The sequence below is a fragment of the Humulus lupulus genome, chromosome 6, assembly GCF_963169125.1.
Source record: "Humulus lupulus chromosome 6, drHumLupu1.1, whole genome shotgun sequence".
In the NCBI taxonomy this organism is placed as follows: domain Eukaryota; kingdom Viridiplantae; phylum Streptophyta; class Magnoliopsida; order Rosales; family Cannabaceae; genus Humulus; species Humulus lupulus.
In genome coordinates this window covers 10,641,563-10,661,048 of record NC_084798.1, presented here as the reverse complement: position 1 = coordinate 10,661,048, position 19,486 = coordinate 10,641,563, and the positions used below count along the sequence as shown (strand labels likewise).

The 19,486-nt window shown below is 34.4% G+C and overlaps 3 protein-coding genes across 3 annotated transcripts; 2 read left to right on the top strand and 1 right to left on the bottom strand.

Moving 5' to 3' along the window:
- Positions 1-217: 217 nt before the first annotated feature.
- On the top strand, positions 218-2,002 carry LOC133781635 (TMV resistance protein N-like). The gene is made up of 2 exons (XM_062220688.1): positions 218-777; positions 1,425-2,002. Exons 1-2 carry the CDS (start codon positions 221-223, stop codon positions 1,765-1,767), a joined length of 900 nt encoding a protein of 299 aa, XP_062076672.1. The 5' UTR covers positions 218-220; the 3' UTR covers positions 1,768-2,002.
- On the top strand, positions 1,781-9,626 carry LOC133784684 (disease resistance protein RPV1-like). Its single transcript, XM_062223973.1, has 4 exons — positions 1,781-1,803; positions 1,906-2,530; positions 6,936-8,996; positions 9,096-9,626. The coding sequence occupies exons 1-4, from the start codon at positions 1,781-1,783 to the stop codon at positions 9,624-9,626; spliced, it is 3,240 nt and encodes a 1,079-aa protein (XP_062079957.1).
- An 8,246-nt stretch (positions 9,627-17,872) lies between these two features.
- Positions 17,873-19,282, bottom strand: LOC133784683 (rust resistance kinase Lr10-like; the record flags this gene model as incomplete). The annotated part of the gene is made up of 1 exon (XM_062223972.1): positions 17,873-19,282. A coding segment is annotated over one exon (1,146 nt), but the record flags the coding sequence as incomplete, so codon positions are not given.
- Positions 19,283-19,486: the final 204 nt, after the last annotated feature.

Sequence of the window (19,486 nt, the reverse complement as noted above, 5' to 3'; positions counted from 1 at the left end):
CTTTTCTTTTGTTAGTGGCAAGTTCCGGGAAGATTCGTGGAAAAGAGAAAGAAAAATAAAATACTTTTTCCAGTCAATAACTTGCATGTTTACTCTCTGCTTCTCAAACCAAGAAAAACTCTCTCCTCCTCAAACCAAGAAACATCTCTTAAGCTCATTATCCCTCTAATTTATCTTCCATCCAATTTCTTGTGACGAAAAACGGAATTATAGTGCAAAAATGAATGAAGATGTGTCTGATCCCCACCCAAATATCAATCATGTTGACCTCTCTTTGAAGCCAAGTATGGATGCAGATGATGATCAGCATCAGAAGAAGAAGAAGAAGAAGAAGTACGATGTTCTTATCAGTTTCAGAGGAGAAGATACCAGCAAAACTATTACTAGTCATCTTGATAATGCACTCAAGGAAAGAGGGACTGAAACGTACATTGACTATAAACTTGAGAGAGGAGAAGAGATTTCCAAAGCTCTTTTGGATGCCATTGAGGACTCCAAATGCTCTGTAGTTATTTTCTCCAAAAATTATGCTACTTCGTCGTGGTGCTTGGATGAGCTTGAGCATATTATCCAATGTAAGAAAGAGCAGATGCAAATTGTTCTGCCCGTGTTTTATAATGTTGATCCAATTAATGTGCGCAGTCAGAAAGAAAGTTATGCAGATGCGTTTGTGAAACTTGAACAGCGTTTCCCTGATACCAAAACACAAAAATGGAGGAGTGCTCTAACTGAAGCAGCTCATCTTTCTGGATGGCACATTTCAGAAAAGGACAACAGGTTCTCTCTAAATTCAATTCTATTATATATATATATTGATTTTCAACAAAACTCGTAAATATTTCATCTTTAAATGTATCTGTTGAAATATTAAACTTCAATTTTTCATGAATTTAGAGTTTCTAGATTTTATTTACTAGAATTTCTAGTATCTTCATATATTTACTAGAATTTATGTTTTTACTGGAGGTTATTAAGTTTTTAGTATTCTAGAATTCTCATTTCTTAATTACTTAGTTACTAGATGAGAATTATCTAGAATAATTTACTAGCTATAATAATTTAATTGTGTTTCTAGAAAAATCTATAGAATCCTATAAATAGAGATGTAGTACCACTATTTTGTATCAAGCCAAAAACACAAGTAGAGTTTTATAGAAAAACATCTTCCATCATAATATTATCTCCCATATTATCATTAGTTTTCAACAAAGTTTTCAAGTTTTCTCCCAAATTCATCTTAATTTTCGACAATACCCCCACCAAGTATAATATTTTGTATTAGTGTACCAATTTATAGAAATTATTTAACTGTACACATAATCTAGGAATTTTAATTTATTACATATATAATATACCTTTACTATTACTGCATTAATTTTCATTATAGCGTGTATTTTAACTATAATTAATATGATATAATCTAGGAATGATGCTGACTTAGTTGACGAAATTGTCAAACATATTAGAGGGAAATTGAAAACTCCATCTTCAATTGATTATTTAGAGAAAGGCTTAGTTGGAATCAATGAGCGTATTGATGATCTCGACAAATTGTTAGCAAAAGCTTCCAAGGTAGGAATTTGTGGCATGGGTGGGCTGGGTAAGACCACCCTAGCTGAAGTTGTATTCGAACGGTCTCATCATCAATTTGATCATGGGTGCATTTTAAAAGATGTTCGAGAACAAATCGAAAAAAAATGGATCAAATTATATGGAAATAGATTTTGTCAAAAGACTATCAAAGGAAGAAATTGGAGATTTGGATGATGCAAAAAAGAAAATGCTAAGTCAGAAAAAGTTGCTGTTAGTTCTTGATGATGTGGATAACTTGGAACATTATGAAGCTTTGCTTAAAGATGAACGTGATTGATTAAACTCTGAAAGTAAAGTTATCATAACAAGCAGAGATAAACAAGTACTTCGAAATATTGTTAGAGGCAACGAAAACATATACGACTTACAGATACTAAATGAAGAAGAAGCTCTTAAACTCTTCTTGTTGCATGCTTTCAAAAGGGAAAATGTTGAAGAAAAGGAGATAGAATTTTCAAGAAAGTTTGTAGACTATGCTAAAGGTCTTCCAATTGCTTTTAAAGTCTTGGGTTCTGGTCTTTATTTAAAGAGTATGAATGCATGGCAAAGCTTGTTGAGTAAGCTGAAACAAGTAGAACCCAATCAAGGAGTACAAAAGGTACTAAAAGTAAGTTTTGATGGACTGGAAGAAAAAGAGAAGAGCGTGTTTCTTGATATAGCATGTTTCTTTCGAGGTGATGAGAAATATTTTGTGAAAGATATATTGGATGATTGTGGTTCTTTTGATGCTGATGTTGGAGTTCTTGTTGACAAGTGTTTGATAACTATATTTAAAAGTAAAAGCATATTTGGTGGTAATAAGGAAATTCTTCAAATGCATGATTTGTTACAAGAAATGGGCCAGTCCATTGCTCGTGGGTCAGATCGTAATCATTTGCAAAATCATAGTAGATTATGGATGTCTAAAGATATTTGTCACGTCTTGAAGAATAATATGGTAAGCACTAATTAATGTATACATATATATATATATATGTGCGTGAATTATTTCATACGTATTCTCTTAAATAAGTTACCCTTAATTTCATTATTATCTCTATCAGTTTAGAGTTCATTTAATAATATCATTTGTTACCTCTATATATCTTAATTTTAACATCAATTCATTTTCTTGAATTAATTTATTTATTTTCTCTATCAGTTTGAACATCAGTAAATAGTTTAGATATGTAGTCAATTATCGTAATTTATATTTATAAGATAAAGTACTGTTTTCATTGAGTACATATTAGATCCCTTCCTTTACACTTGCACACCTAATTACATATATGAGTTACTCTCAAGTGGCAAGGAATCACTATTATTCGTAAGAGAATTGCTAAAGGGCACTATTGGTACTCAGCACCACAAGGATGTGGCATACCGTTTCTTTATTAGTATAATCCAATATCGAATGCCACACATTTGAATTTAATAAATATTTCAGAGTATCACTAATCAATCATGAGATGGTCTTGAATTAATATCTGTTTTCTTTTTGTCACGTGCAATATATATATGCATGCAGGATGTTAATGTAACGACCCGACTTTTCTTAACTAGACCCACCGAACACGACTATGACTATCCGGGGTCAACCGGACCCTTACGGTCAACTTTGGTAAAAATTGGACGTTAAAAACTAAATAAACATTAGAGTAAACTTTAGAAAATTTTACATTGGAGTACTTTGAAATAAAATAGTATTTGGATGGGATCCCATAGTTTTAAAAACAAAATGTAGTTAAACGTAACTTAAGAAATAGTCTGTGGCCATAGGGCCTTCTTTAAGTAGAACTAGTAAACATGAAATTGAATAAACTGTTACTAGACTTAGCGGAAAACTTAAGAGAACTCTGACAACCCAGCAGGTCGGTTGTTTCACAGTATGCATACGTCAGACAGAATCCCCTCCAGCTTATTGCACTGCTCCTTAAGCTTTGCCCTTACCTACACACACAGAGTAACTGATGAGCTATAACGCTCAGTAAGGAAGCTAGCTACAACTTATTACTCTACTATCCAAAACAAACTTTGCATAACAGAAATGCATATCTAGAAACTGCAAACTGAGCAACACGTCTGCATAATCACATAAGTCAAAGTGTTGCGTAACTGTAATGACCCACTAATCTAGACTTTTTGGACCATTAACGAAACTATACATAAACTTACATTTTACGAAAATACCATAATTTTATTGAGTAACTTGTAAAATAAGAGTTACTTACAAATAAATACTAAGAAGGATATGGGATCTCATTGTCTTTAAAAACAAAACATGATTTAAATGAAAAGAATTACATAAGAAATGCGGAAAATACATATAAAACCATAAAAGATAAAATGAGACTACATCCTCGAATCGAATAACGCTCGGCCCCTTGACTCCATTCACCATCGATACACATCCTCTAAGCGTCACGAGTCTTACCGCCTCTAAAGCTATTTTCCTACACATAAAACAAAAAGGAATGAGCCTAATGCCCAGCAAGGAAAATCTAACACATAGTCATAAACATAAATTTCATAATAAACGTAAAGATATATCATAACACTTAATACATACACTTATTATAATGGCCATTATTACTTGGGGTCCCATAGACTAAACAAGCTTATGCCCATGAGATTAGTGGGGTCCTACTAGCTAAGTAGGCATATGCCCATAATCTTTTTGGGGTCTTGTTAGTCAAATAGGGCATAAGCCCAAGCCTACAAACATACACATTTATATCATATTCATAACATATCATATTTCATAACATATACATAAGATAACATAAGCAATACACATATAGATTCTATCATATTTTCCTTACCAAAGTTACCGGGATATGATGGACTGAGTTGGGACTTTTGGAACGCTCCTAAAACCATATGAGAAAGAGTGAGTCTTATGAAGAAGAAGAAATGAAAATGAATAGGAAGACTAAACCATTGAGAAATATGCTTACCACAACTTATGTGCTTAAGAACTTGGATTCCCTAACCAAAATAAGAATGAGGTTAGGGGACTGAGTAGAAGGCTTTGAGAAAGAAAACAACATGAAGCAAATGAAATAGAGTTTCGGGTTTACCTCAAAGACTTGCAAGACCAATCTATCCACAACCGAAATACTAAAGAACCTTACTTCCGAAAGTGTTTGATAAGCTTATGATGTTTAAGCTTATGATTTCCCAACCCAGGTGTTTACACTCTCACACTCACTTAGCACTAGCAGCTTCTGAACTTAGAGTAAAAGGTGAATAATGGCTGGGTACTAGGTCCTATTTATAGAGTTTGGGAATGAAAGTATCTTGATTTTACTTGAATAAAAATAATGGCTTTTTAGGTGAAAATCATTTGAATAATCGTTCAGCAGAGGCTGAAGACTCGTTCAAAAGATGCTGGACTTATGGAAGAAGTTTGAATGGCTGAAAGGAAAAGAATTCAAAAATGTTTGAATTTATGCTGGAGGAGGCGATATATCGCCCCCTGTAGGCGATATATCGCCTGGGCCAGTATGCCCGAGGCGACCGTGCATCGTCTCGTATTTTCCGTATCTACGTGCTGCGATATATCGCCCCCTATAGCTGCGATATATCAGCACACGCTGAATATTTAAACACGAAATTACACATTTTTAGCTAAGTTTGAATGGAGTAAACAGCCTTGACTAAGCCTTCAACGTATTCAAAGCTGCTGACTGACCCTATAACATTCAAACTTTACTCCTTATTAAATTTAATCCTCAAAAATACTTAATCCTTAATCACCATTCATAACATGTGCTTAAAATCCTATTGGTTGATATCTAAACCTTATAGTATAATAAATATAATCCTTAATATCAGTCGCATTAATCAAACCTTAGGTTAACTTAATATTCTTAAACTATAGATTAAACTTAGAAAATCTATAAGTACTACTATGAGTGTCCAAATAATTCCCGGTCTGAACCAAAAATCCACAGTTACAAAGATAATACTAAACATATTATAATACTACTAAAATTAGCTAAGTAAAGTTCTTGGACTCTACAGTAACATACTGAAAACATATAACTGAGCCATCGTGTTATCTGTGGGGTTTTAATCCCAGTGTGGCCTCCACGGCCCAGAGAATACTCACCTCCCGTACCAAAGGGTATACTCCGCTAAAACACGATGACTTTACTGACTTGGCGGATAACCCCACTGTAGGCTGCATGGGGAATCCACCCTCATAAGACCTTGTACTAAGCCATCGAGCTATCTGTGGGGTCATGATCCCCGGGTGGCCTCCGCGGCCCAGAGAATACTCACCTCCCGTGCCAAAGGGGTAAACTCCGCTAAAACTCGATGACTTTATGGACTGGACGACGAACCCCACTACACGGTTGCATGGGATCCACCCTCACAAGGTTTCCCTTGACAGTCATAAACATTGCACATGCATTCATGATAACTTTACTGCACTAAGCACATTCAAACCCGATAGATGGGTACTATCATGCGCATCCAGCCAATTAATCACACATATATATATAGCATCTAGAATTTAACCAGCAGTATACAAACATGCAAACAATTCACTAAGATCACAACAAGCTAAGTTACTCTTGGTGTATACTTCCTTACCTCTTGCTTTCTTCTACAATCAAAACATAGGCTCTAAGGATGTGTCTAAGGACTGTAACCCAAAGAAAACTCACCTTCGATTCCTCCTTCTTGGACCCGAAGTGAACGTACACCAACCACAACACTATAAGTGTTCTTCTTCTGAATATCTCAAACTGACTTTGTTTTCTCTAATAATTCTAACATTGACTGAAGCAAATGAGGGGAAAATGGCACCGGTTTCCCCCCTTGTAACCTCCAAACTGCCAAGACCATTTTTTAAAAAATGGTTTCCCTCCACTCAACGGGTTGGCCGAGACACACACTTGAGAAGCACAATAATATATGTGCTGAAATGTTACATGCATTTTTGTGACAGTCAGAATCCCATGATCCGTAAGGGGAAAGACCGGGTAAGCAGTGCAATCCCACACCGCCTGGGGAAGGTCAAGTGTGATGATTCTAAGACTATGTAGGTATGGGACTACACAGTTGAAGAAGGCTTAAATGGATTGATGGGTACTACCTATATCAGGAAGATGCATCTTCTTTTCGGTAGCCCATCACTTGAGAACTCCATGGTTAAGCGTGCTTGGCCTGGAGTAATCTAGGGATGGGTGACCTCCTGGGAGGTTTTCCTAGGAAGTGTGCGAGTGAGGACAAAGCACGCTGGAAAGACTTCTCTTGGTTTGTAGGGCCAGTCATCATTCCAGAAAGCAGCCATAGTGATGTAGGGCGTCACAGTTAACAACTTGAAATATGTCAATCTTTCTCACTCAAAGAATCTGAATTGTCTCCCAAATCTCTCTAAAGCGAATCTTCAAAATCTGTTCCTTAATGGTTGTACAAGTTTAGTTGACCTTCCCCCGTTAAGGTTTCACAACATTCCTGATAATGCAGAGAAACAATCTAAAGTCATGCACCGAGAATATAAATATAATCATTCAATGCACAAATATATTGTAGAGAAAGATTCTTACAATGAAGACAAGAATATATTCACAAATTTATTGCACTATAAGTGGAGAAAAGAGGACTATAGTTGCTTGCTTGATCTCAAAGGGTGCTCCAAACTCAGAAGTCTTTCAGAGATGTCTGGTAATATAAAATTCATATGTTTGCGTTCAACTGCAATAAAAGAATTGCACTCCTCAATTGGCTATCTCAAAAATCTTCTTGTGCTTGATCTCGGTCATTGTGAATGGATCAAGAATCTTCCAACTAGTATTCGTAATTTGGAGTCATTGGAATACCTAGATATGATTGGATGTAAATCCATTAAAAAGTTTCCTGAGCTTCCAAGAAATATAAAAGTATTACATTTGAGTGGAACATCAATACAACGAGTGGATATACCATCATTTGAGTGTCTACCTTGTCTCCATATTTTAAACATGAATAGTTGTAAAGAGCTTGAAAGCCTCCCAACTAGCATATGTAAGTTGAAGTCTCTTGTGACACTAGATCTTGGATTCTGCTCACAATTGAAAAGTTTTCCAGAAATCTTGGAGCCTATGGAGAAGCTAGAGAAGCTTAATTTAGAAGAAACAAGGATTGAAGAGACGCCATCAACAATAGAGAATCTTGTTGTGCTTGATGAGTTAAACTTGAACTACTGCAAAAATCTCAAGTGTCTTCCAACCACCATTTGCAAGCTGAAGTCTCTTACAAAATTATATATTCTTCATTGCTCACAATTCAAAAGCTTTCCAGAAATATTGGAGCCTATGGAGAAGCTAAAGAAGCTTAATTTAGATGGAACAGGGATTGAAGAGATGCCATCAACAATAGAGAATCTTGTTGTGCTTGATGAGTTAAACTTGCGCTACTGCAAAAATCTCAAGTGTATTCCAACCACCATTTGCAAGCTAAAGTCTCTTACAAAATTATATATTAATGGTTGCTCACAATTCAAAAGTTTTCCAGAAATCTTGGAGCCTATGGAGAAGCTAAAGAAACTTCATTTAAGTGAAAGTGGGATTGAAGAGATGCCGTCAACAATAGAGAATCTTGTTGTGCTTGATGAGCTACACTTGTTGAGGTGCAAAAATCTCAAGTGTATTCCAACCACCATTTGCAAGCTGAAGTCTCTTAAAAAATTACATATTCTTGGTTGCTCACAATTCAAAAGCTTTCCAGAAATATTGGAGCCTATGGATAAGCTAAAGAAGCTTAATTTAGATGGAACAGGGATTGAAGAGATGCCATCAACAATAGAGAATCTTGTTGTGCTTGATCAGCTAAGCTTGTGTGATTGCAAAAATCTCAAGTGTATTCCAACCACCCTTTGCAAGCTGAAGTCTCTTACAAGATTATATATTAATGGTTGCTCACAATTGAAAAGCTTTCCAGAAATATTGGAGCCTATGGAGAATCTAGAGAAGCTTTATTTAGATGGAACAAGGATTGAAGTGCTACCACCATCAATTGAACGTCTAGTTACTCTTAAACATTTAAGATTAACTAGATGTAAAGATCTCAAGTCTATTCCAACCAACATCTACAATATGAGAAACATTTCTAAAATCTATATTAATGACTCAGAACTCAAAAATTTGTCATATTGTGGTTTTTCCTCATTAATACTATCAGGTCCCAGTGAAGCCATTGCTAGTCAATTACGTGCAGAAGTTCAAAATTCCAAGTGCAGAAGTTCTTGCCCTATCACAAGTATAAATGTTTTATTCAGATTACATTCTGATGGACTCAAATGTGGCGCCGACATTCCATTCGCTTGTTGTGAGTGCTTTCTATTTTACTCAGTGCATAATATTTTGGCGAGCCAGTATTTTGAGTATAATATTTACCAGTGTCGCGAAATTTCCAAAATTTTGGGTGATAAGGTATGTATCTTCCTTATTGAATAGTTCGAATAAATTTGATATATAGCTTTTCAGAAAAATATTATAACATAATTGCCTCTTGTTTGTGATGTACTATAGTATTTAATAAGTCGGGTTCAAGCAAGTTTTTGCTATTCAGGAAATGCAATTCCTCGATGGTTTACTTATCAATCTGTGGGTTCATCAATAGAAGTAAACTTGGTTCCCTCTTCGGATAATTATTTCAGCTTCTTAGGCTTTGCTATATGCATTGTCGTTGATTTTGATCCGTGCACTTCAAATCCTGATGTGGTGGACTTAAATTGTGAATACCATTTCAGAAGCAATGATGGTCAAAGTTCCAAATTCTGTTCAATTCCACCGACACAAAAAGCTACTCATGATTCTGATGGAGATTCTAATGTAGACAACAATGACATTTTAGACTGTTCATCGGGCACTGTGTTCATATCGTATCTTTACCGAAAAGGTATTTGGAGATTTTTATCTAAAGTTGACAAGGCTTTCTTTGAATTTTACTTTGGGGAATCAAAGGATAGCATCGGCAAAGGGAGAATAAAACAATGTGGAGTTCGCTTGGTATATCGCCAAGATGCAAAGGAGTTTGATAGAGCAGAACCATACATTTAAACTGAGTTCAAATATCAAAGTCTTCTTAGTATTTTTTTCTCGTTGCAGGTAATATATATAAACTTTTTCAATTTGACTACACTATTAGTTATTACCATGCTATTTTTATTATTTCTACAATCACATATATTTAATACATATGCTTATTTTTCTGTGGAAATTAAAATTGCATTTTCATGAGATTTTAGCCAGGTTTAGCATGTGTATATATATATACACATGTATAGATATGTATTAAGGTGATGAAAATACATTCTTGTCAAATTATATTATATACAATCAAATTATTTTGTCTTTTGTGTGATAAAGCACTAATTATAAGTTAATATATGAAAGTTGGAGCTGCTTATTTTGTGTTGAAGGAATCATTTATTCAATGATTTTTGTTGTTCTCTTTTTTAATGCCTTTGTCAGGTTGAAGTCTCTTATATTTACAGGGAAGGAAATCAAATCAGCTAATAACGGTGTTGCTTCCAAAACTCTTTGCGACTTTATGTGTGGACCTCAACTACTGCTTCGCTATCTTCTTTTGTTTCAAAAGACTTTCTAGTTTTTGGGTTCTTTCATCTTATATAGATTTTGTTGTAATGCATCACACTCTTTTTCCCCTCTAGAGTTTTTTCTCACTGAGTTTTACTCTTTAGGGTTTTAACGAGGCTTTGTTATAGCATATATTTAATAGTTTTGTTATGGATTTATTTTGGGGTGTTTAGTTTGTTCGATTCTTATTTGTAATCCTAAACTCTGTATTCTTATATATATTGGATAGAATGCATAAGAATAGGCTTTAGAGTTGGGTGCCGACCTAATTAATTTGACAGTTTGAACTCTGTTTTCGGTAAACTATTCAGAATTTTTTAAAAATTTACAGAATGTTCTAAATACCTACAATATACACCACCGTCATATAAATTTTTTTTGGATTATATCTATCCAGATGGCGAAATAGAAAAAGGATGTACCGGTGTTGCAAAAAAAAAGTATGCGTTATAGTCGCTCTCTATATATATATATTGATGGTGGTGATTGAAACAGTTTTGGAGCTGTGTGTGGTTATCCTCAAGAGGCCAAAATACCCTTTGCTTTCTGTAAAGAAACATTCAGAACACAATCAGTTTTCCTAGCACAACAAGTATCTAAAAAGTAAGTTCTATGCATTTTCTCGATTTAATTGTCTATGTATCTTTCAGCAAGAAGTAACAATACATAATACATATGTATACTGCTGTTTATATATGTGTATATCTATACAGTATTCTCACTTAGCGATAATTAGAGCCTTTTAGTGAAAAGTATAAAGTATTATCACTTAGTAATAATATTCTCAAATGGGATAGGTATGAATTAAATTAATTTGATTAATATTTTTTTTTATGTTTAAATTTCAGTTATTCAAAAACCAACTTATGTAACTCTTTTACATAAAATTTCAACTCAAAATATGAGAAATAGAAAGAAGATGACACCATTTGAAGAGGGACAGCTCTAAGTCAATCGTCTCTCATATTTATGATACGGCAAGGATATTATATTATTTTAATATTTAAATTAATTTGCATGTAATTTACTAATTGTCTAGAATGAAATTGAGATTTTGAGTATGAGAAGCTGAGAACAAAATGACTATTAATTCATTTTTGGTTTTAGGTAGGGTAAGTTGAGTGTTCATAGTTGGTAAAGTGTAGCCTTTTGCTAGGGTGGAGAACTGATTTTACTCAGATTCTTTGGTCTTAACACCCTAATCTTTATGTTTGCTGAATTTGATATAAATCTGAATATGTTTAAACCAGCTTGTATGCTTGTTGAACTTGACCTCAGGTTGGTGATATATGTAAGAAGCCAGCTTTGATGGCTCTTATGCATGATCCTTCCACAAAAACCATTAGGATTTAAACTTTGTTTATTTGTTTTACTGAGACAAGCTTGGAGGTAATAGTATTTACATGTACTCTTTGAACATCTTGTTCTATACATTTTCTCTGCCTTTCTCTGTTCTTGTTTGGTTTTTAGCAGATACAGTGGTAAAAGACTGTAATGTATACTTTGTTGGTGTATATTATAAATATAAATATGTAATGGTTTATCAAATAAATTGTATGTTCTTATTTGGTATTCCTTTCTGATTATTCAACCTATTAGAATACATAGAAGACTTGTGATGTTTGTGGTTTTGTTTTATGTTTATTTGCTTTACATGATATTAAGAGTTTTAGAGGCTTATTGGGTATAAGTAGAAATTGTCTTATTGTGCTGTTTACTTTGCTACATACAGAAACACTCATCCTATTGGTTAATTGTTTATTTATCTTTCTAAATAGCTCTTTGTTGAACTGTGTATTAATTCTTTTATTATTAACTTTCATTCATTTTTTGGCCTTAACTCTCTCTAATGGGAGTCATCATCATTTGTTCTTTAGCTTTACAAGATTTGATGGTAAAGCATTGCACCCATTTTCCTCTATGAAAAAACTACATGTGTCTTGTTTTGAGTGTTTATTTTGTTTCGTTTATATTTGTGATCCTAAACTCCTGTATTTATAGTCACTTGGATATGATTTAGCTTACAGCTTTTAGGGTTGGGTGCCGACCTAGTCGGGATGCTTCTCTACTAACTTGATGCTAGCTCCTCTGTTCTTATTTTTACTAAGAATATATGTCTACATTGATTTCCCTTTCCTTCTTGGTAGTGTCCCATCTCTCACATTATGCAACAATTTCTCTTCTTGTTCTCAATAGATTGAGATGTTGATAATCTTTTACAGTAGCTAGTCTTAAAATATTGTTTAGGGGTCTTATTGATTAAACCAGTTACTTACATTAATTATGTTCTGTTGCTTTAATTTATGCGTTGTGATCCATTACTGCTGGAGGTGTTTTGAGCTCAAATTAGTATATGATTGTTATATACCGAGTATTTGAAATAAACTAAAAAGCTAATTGGCATACTAGTTGTAAAATATATAACTCATGGCTTCCCATCATCCTTCAACAAAGTTGGATTTTTTTTTGTTTAGTTTAGAAATAATGTGATGAGAAAAAAAAAAAAGTTATTTTTGTACGTAAACTCCATGCATTTAGGCCCTCTTAATTTTATAAATTTTTACTGAAATTATATAATTTGAATGAATTTGAAAACCACCAATGAACTTGTTTTGAACCCTCGAGCGTGATGAGATCATCACAGTACACTGGGAAACTTTCAAGGAGCAAAACCACCAGGAAAAGACTAAGTAAAGAAAACAGAGCACTACACATTAACAATCTAAATAATTACATTTCGATGTGGTGTGCTCTTTTCATTAATTGCATATAGAATATATATTTTAAACATCTAGAGAACATTAATGCTATGATGATCATGCCATTCAATAATTACTCGGATTTATCTGGGATACTTAATTAGTTGTAGTTCAATATATATGTTATTTTTATGTCTTAATATATATTTATATTTGTACGCATTCAAAACACTAATGCTAAAATTTAATGCAGGTATACATTTGAGCCATATTAAACTTTAATCATTAAAATATATGTACTTAATATTTCATTTGAGCATTACATAATAAGCTTCATGAGAACTAATGACAAAAAGTATTAACACACGAACACCAAGAGGGGACTGGTTAGAGATGCTTTAAAATATTGAGAATTGTTGAGGAACACCGCTAGTGCCCAACACCATAAGAAGGTGGTACAATCAAATATCTTCTCAAACATTTGTATTTAATAAATATTATGGGATATCGCTAACCACTCATAAGGTACCACCTCATGTAATGGTGCCAAACAGCAACACTCTAAAATTATACTTCATCCATTTTAAATTAAAAAAGAAATATGAAAAAAGAAGTTGAGATGGCTAATAACAAAAATGAAACAATGTACGTTAATTTTCTAGTGCCAGATTCATGAGATCTTTCAAGAGAAACTCACAATAGTAAAATGAGCAAAACTACATGCCTTAAATAAACGATGAATTGGTTAATTTTATCGAAAGAGTTAAATTTGCCCAATAACATTAGGACTATAATAACCTAATTTTTATTTTACTCTACAAATACTAACCCTAAAATCACAAGACCGATTTGCCCATAATTCTAACCCTATCATAATTAGGATCAAGTCTTTTTTGTAAATTCCCCTTGAACTATTAGTTTTGACTTATGAAAATTACAATCTCTACCACAAGATTCATAATTATACTTTAACCCCTAATTTCCAATATATTTGGCACTTAAGCCCTTGATACATGAAGGAACTGTGTTTTGCCATTGTCATACATACACATATCATAATCATGAAATAAATCACATATTATCATGAAAATAAAAAAAAAATCATATGCGTCAACAAAAATTACAAAATTGCACTCACATGCAAATATTACCACAATACCCATAAGATGAAAAGGCAGATATTACATTCATCTACTTGAGTTTGCAAGTTCTTTCTCCAATCTTTTTAAGTCTTTGTCAATCCATTTTTTTGTGTACATTCTAAATTTCTAGGATGTGTTATCTCACTTTTCCCCAACAATCTAATACTCTATTATCTGAGATAGCATATTATCGAGGAATCTAACTCTTTTTTGACATTGAAGTCCATGACTCAAGACTTTGTTAGATTTGATTAAACTAATTTTGTGCGTTGGCAAGACAAGATTAGGTTTTTACTCACTACATTGAAGGTTTTCTACATCTTGGACAAAGACCTAAAATCCTCGGGAGAGCCCAAGGAATACGATACTCAAGAAGTTGTCAATAAAAGGAAGAAGCGCGAAGAAGATGAGTTGATTTGTAGGGGTCATGTAATGCCCTAAACTCCAGGGACCGTTACGGCGTGCTTTGTAAACAGTGCTAAACTCGCTAATCGAGTCATTTGGCCAAAATAGTGTAACTAAGTATGATTAGCGGTTTAGGGATTAAATTTTTTGGTTAAGATATAACGTTTCATTAGAAAGTTTACTATATATATTGGGATCCAAAAAATATAATTTAAAGGTTAATTACAAGAAAATATTTACAACTAGCCGATCTAAGCGGCAAAACAGGGTTTAACCCTAGTTCCACTTTCAAACCTCGGTCGTGTGGTGGTCAAGCAGCTGCATATGTACACATCTTCACCTAAGCTCTCCAAATCAAGGATGGTCCAGCTTTGTTTTGCCTTTACCTGCACCACATAACACCCGTGAGCCGAAGCCCAACAAGAAAACTCAATATGCTCATGAACAGTCATATCATGTCATCAAATCATATTTGGCATGCCTAGCAAATATAGCTATATTCAAGCATGCAAATAAATTCAGATGATTCTGGGGAATCGAGGATAAGAAATCCCGCCCTCTTGGTTGGATGACTATCAAGTCAATCCTAATCAGATAAGTGATTTAACACTGGAGGTTCTGGTAAACCATACTGAGTGACCGACAAGCAAGTCACTACCGGGCTCAGCACCCAAAGCCATGCAAATGATGATCAGAATGATCATACAGAGCTTATAGCCCTGAACAGATGAGTGAAGATCACTTTGAAGTTCTGTTAAACCATAATGAGTGACTGACAAGCAAGTCACTATGGGGCTCGGTGCCCGTAGCCGTGTATTACCTGGGCTTTCCTGCAATGGCTCTAATAAGATGAGTGACTGATGGGTAAGTCACACGAGGCTCGACACCCATAGCCATGTGACTAAACATTCACTGGGTTCGCTGGCCCTGGCTCTAAATGACTAGCCTTTGGCTAGACAAGCGCTTTTAATTTTCATCGAACTTGAGGTCGATCCGGCATTAATGCTCTTCTGAGTCATTTAATGCAGATGTCGATTAGATCTAATCTTTTTAGGCTTGCATTAAACAACCATCCTTGACTTATGAGTCAATGCCATGTGACCAGTGCTCAGTACTACTACCGAACTTGACTAATGAGTCACAACTTCACAGTTAATACTGACACCATTGCCAATCCCTGACTAATGAGTCAGTGCCATGCACAAGTAAGTAATGCTACCAGGCATATATCATATTTCAAATATCCAAATGTAGGGCATTCAACATGCTTACTTAACAATTGCTAGCATAATTATGATCATGCACAAACACAGAGACTCAAGCTCTGATCAATCTCATATTCAACATTCATGGCATGCCCTAATCACATGTTTCTTGTGCATCACATGCATCACACTAAAACAGCCAACATGCCTCAATAATAACCATATACAAGTGAGCAAGATTGCTAAGCATTCAATATGCTATCAATGTTCACATTTAAACATCCAACATGCATCAAGAATAACCATGCATGTCACATATGGGGTGCAGTTTTCTTACCTCGGGTTCAAGCAAGAATTAGTAAAAGAATGACCCTTGAGAACGATCAATCATTTGATCTTTTAGCGGTCACCTAGTCATAACCAAATATGGAATCCCATCAATAAAATAAATCATAAAAATGTTTACAATCTAAAACCTCACTCCTGGGATCCATCCCGCACTCTCGGGACTCCCAATCACCCAAACGGGGTAGTGAAACCATCCCCCGAGCCCCAAAATCATCCAAAACCCAAAAAATAGGTTTTCTGGAAAGTGGACAAGTGCTGGGGTGCTTCTTGGTAGTGTTGGGGCGCTGCCCCAAGTCAGAGAGAGCCCAATTCCTCCCCTGCCTAGCGCTGGGGGGCCAGGAATGGTGTTGGGGCGCCATCAGCAGACCAGAAACTTTTCTAGCCTTCTCCCCTGCGATCCCCCTTGAAAACCAAGCATTCAAACCAATCCCAAACTTCACCCAAACATCAAATTCAATCCCTAAACTTCATCTACAACACACCCTCATCAAAACCCAAGCAATCAAACTCAAAAACTTTCATGAATTCTCACAACTAACACCTCAAATTCTCAACTGAAAACTTACTTGAAAAACAGAGTATAGCTTAAATTCATGGATGTAATCTTACCTCAAGCTTGATTTAGTTCCCCTTCAATGGTTGAACCAAGGTCCTAAGCCCTCAAGCCTTGCTCTCCTAGCTTGGATCCTCAAATTGGCTCTCAAAAATTGAAAGGAAGAAGGAGAGAAGAACATGTACGGGATAGAAAGTGATGAGGATGATGATGCTCTGGTTTTTACATTCCACGGCCTTCTAATGGCTTATATCAATCCTAGGCGTGAAAAAACTAAAATACCCCTAGGTCAAATAAAGGTTTCTAAAGACTCCCAAGGGTAAAATCGTCATTTCCTGCCTATCTCGTTAATTATAATTAACACCCTCTAATTCTCGTTATTCTCAAAATCCTCAAATACTAATAATTTATATCCCGTTACCTTTTAATTCCCGGCAACGTTCTAATCACCAAATTACCCCGAGACTCACTCCGAGCCCTAAACTTAATCCCGTTATAACTAGACCGAAAACTTGCATTCCATGATTTTCTCATGCCAAATGGCTCGAACCAATCCACATATAATGTGGTATTATTTATAATTCACCCACATGCATGAAAATACACAATCATGCACACAACAGGCCAAATTACCAAAATGCCCTTATAATAAAATGTGAACCCATATGCATGCATTTACCATCATATAATAATATAATTCACATAAACATGCATATAATCATTAAATAGCATAAATCAATTATGGCTCTCCCGGCCTCCTAATCAATGTCCTAAACCTTATTAGGAAATTTGGGGCATTACAGGTCACATCCTCAATGTACTTTCAGATAGGCTCTATGATATCTACACCAATACCAAGAGCACCAAGGAGATTTGGGAGACCTTGGAAAAGAAATATAAAGCGGAAGCGGAAGGTACAAAGAAATTCATTATTACTCAATATATGAAATTTAAGTTTCTTGATGATAAGCTCATTCTCCCTTAAATTCATGAACTATAAATTATTGTGAATGCATTGAAAGAAAAGAAGCGAGGTTGGAGTATGTGAAGTCTCAAGATCAAGGGACAAACATCTTTATCAAGCCACTCTAGAGAGAAACTTTACTCATAGTATGAGTGTAAAACATAGTGTAAGATATTATATGGAATCATTAAAAATATTGATTATTGTAGTGATCCCAACATATATATGTCGTGTATAATGTGATCATCATACACGATACCTAGAAATAATATCTGAGAGATACCTAGAAAGCGTATTGAAATACCTTATTTTTGTCAAGATAATATAAACCTTCATAGTTCATAAATATATAAGCTAAATTACTAGCAGAACCTTAAAATAGAATCAATATACTTCAGAGTAATTATTTCTTTGACACAATGCATTTTAGCTTTAGAGTAATGCCAATACATATTTAATACTTGGATACAATATAATACAAGATGCATGGACAAGTATATGTAATGCATAAAAACATCAAAAGTCAAAAAATTGTTCCAAATGGTGAAAAATAAAATGTAGACTACTTAAACACAATAACTGAATTACCATTGATGAATTTTAAAAAGAATTTTCAGGAAATGATAACGAGCATGTTATATAACCTGTATTTGATCATGTATCTTCAGTGGTAGCCTCGGCGTTATTATAAGATTCTTGTGGATACAAGCAAGGCTTTGGAGGCATTTCTAAACATTCAACATCACCCTCTAACATCTCTATGACTTTGCTCATGGAAGGGCGATCACAAGGCTTCAATTGTATACACCATAATGCAACCACAATCATCTTTTTTGTTATTTCTTCTTCATCTTCCTCATTTGTAATGTCTTCTTGTACTATCTTCCGTTCTTTCTTGACATGGTCATACACCCATAAAGGAAAATACATTTGGCTTGAATGCTCTGCTTGTGTGTTCAAGTTTTTCCTTCTACTAGCCATTTCTATCAACAACATTCCAAAACTATATACATCTGCTTTGTGGGAGACTCCTCCAATGTTTTTGTAAAATAATTTTGGAGCTATGTATCCGGTGGTTCCTCTAACTGTAGTTAAAGACACAATGCTATTCTCCAAAGGGCATAATCTTGCTAGACCAAAGTCTGAAATCTTGGGAATAAAATTTTCATCCAAAAGAATGTTGTGAGGTTTAATATCAAAATGCAAAATTTGCATATCACATCCTTGGTGAAGATACTCAATACCGCGAGCAATTCCAAGTGAGATATCAAATATTTTTCCGTCGCATAAGGAATTATTTATTTCTTGGTCTATCAAAAAAATATGGTTATTCAAAGATCCTTTGGGCATGTATTCATATACAAGAGCACGCTTTGAACCTTCCACACAAAAACCTACTAGTCGCACAACATTGACATGGTGAATCCTTCCAATAGTAGAAACTTCATTAATAAAGTCTTGCCAACTATTTTTGGATTTTCCCAACATCTTTATTGCCACAAAATGACCACTACGAAGCGTTCCTTCATATACAGAGCCAAATCCTCCTTCACCTAATTTAATTTTAAAGTCTTTAGACATCTTCTTAATCTCTGAATATGCATATATAATTGGTATGAGATTGTTTTGACTTTGTAGAAATTTTTCAATGACATCGTATGCTGACAAATGTCGTCTACGCCACTTATAAATGACAAGACCAATAATAAATGAAATTCCAATTGTTGTTCTTGGTGCTAGAATCTCAACTGCAAGGATTATCAGAATAATAGTATATAAAAATGTCACTCTTATATATAATAGTATATATGATTACATAAAATTTACTTATGTTCGTCCAACCTTATACACAACATATTAATATAAATGAATAGTTATTTGAACCCAAAGTTTGAAAATTTTAACCTTATATACATATATTCATATTTGATTAGTGGGGCTAGTATTCCTTTTGGGACTAATCCCATTCATATATATTTTTATGTATGAAAACAAATAATTTGA

Excerpts from the sequence above, each read along its gene's own strand:
- LOC133781635 (XM_062220688.1), top strand. The coding sequence starts at position 221 with ATGAATGAAGATGTGTCTGATCCCCACCCAAATATCAATCATGTTGAC. Across the intron at positions 778-1,424 it reads ATTTCAGAAAAGGACAACAG|GAATGATGCTGACTTAGTTG; the intron begins GTTCTCTCTAAA and ends GATATAATCTAG.
- LOC133784684 (XM_062223973.1), top strand. The coding sequence starts at position 1,781 with ATGCTAAGTCAGAAAAAGTTGCT. Across the intron at positions 1,804-1,905 it reads CTAAGTCAGAAAAAGTTGCT|AGATAAACAAGTACTTCGAA; the intron begins GTTAGTTCTTGA and ends CATAACAAGCAG. Across the intron at positions 2,531-6,935 it reads ACGTCTTGAAGAATAATATG|AATCTGAATTGTCTCCCAAA; the intron begins GTAAGCACTAAT and ends TCTCACTCAAAG.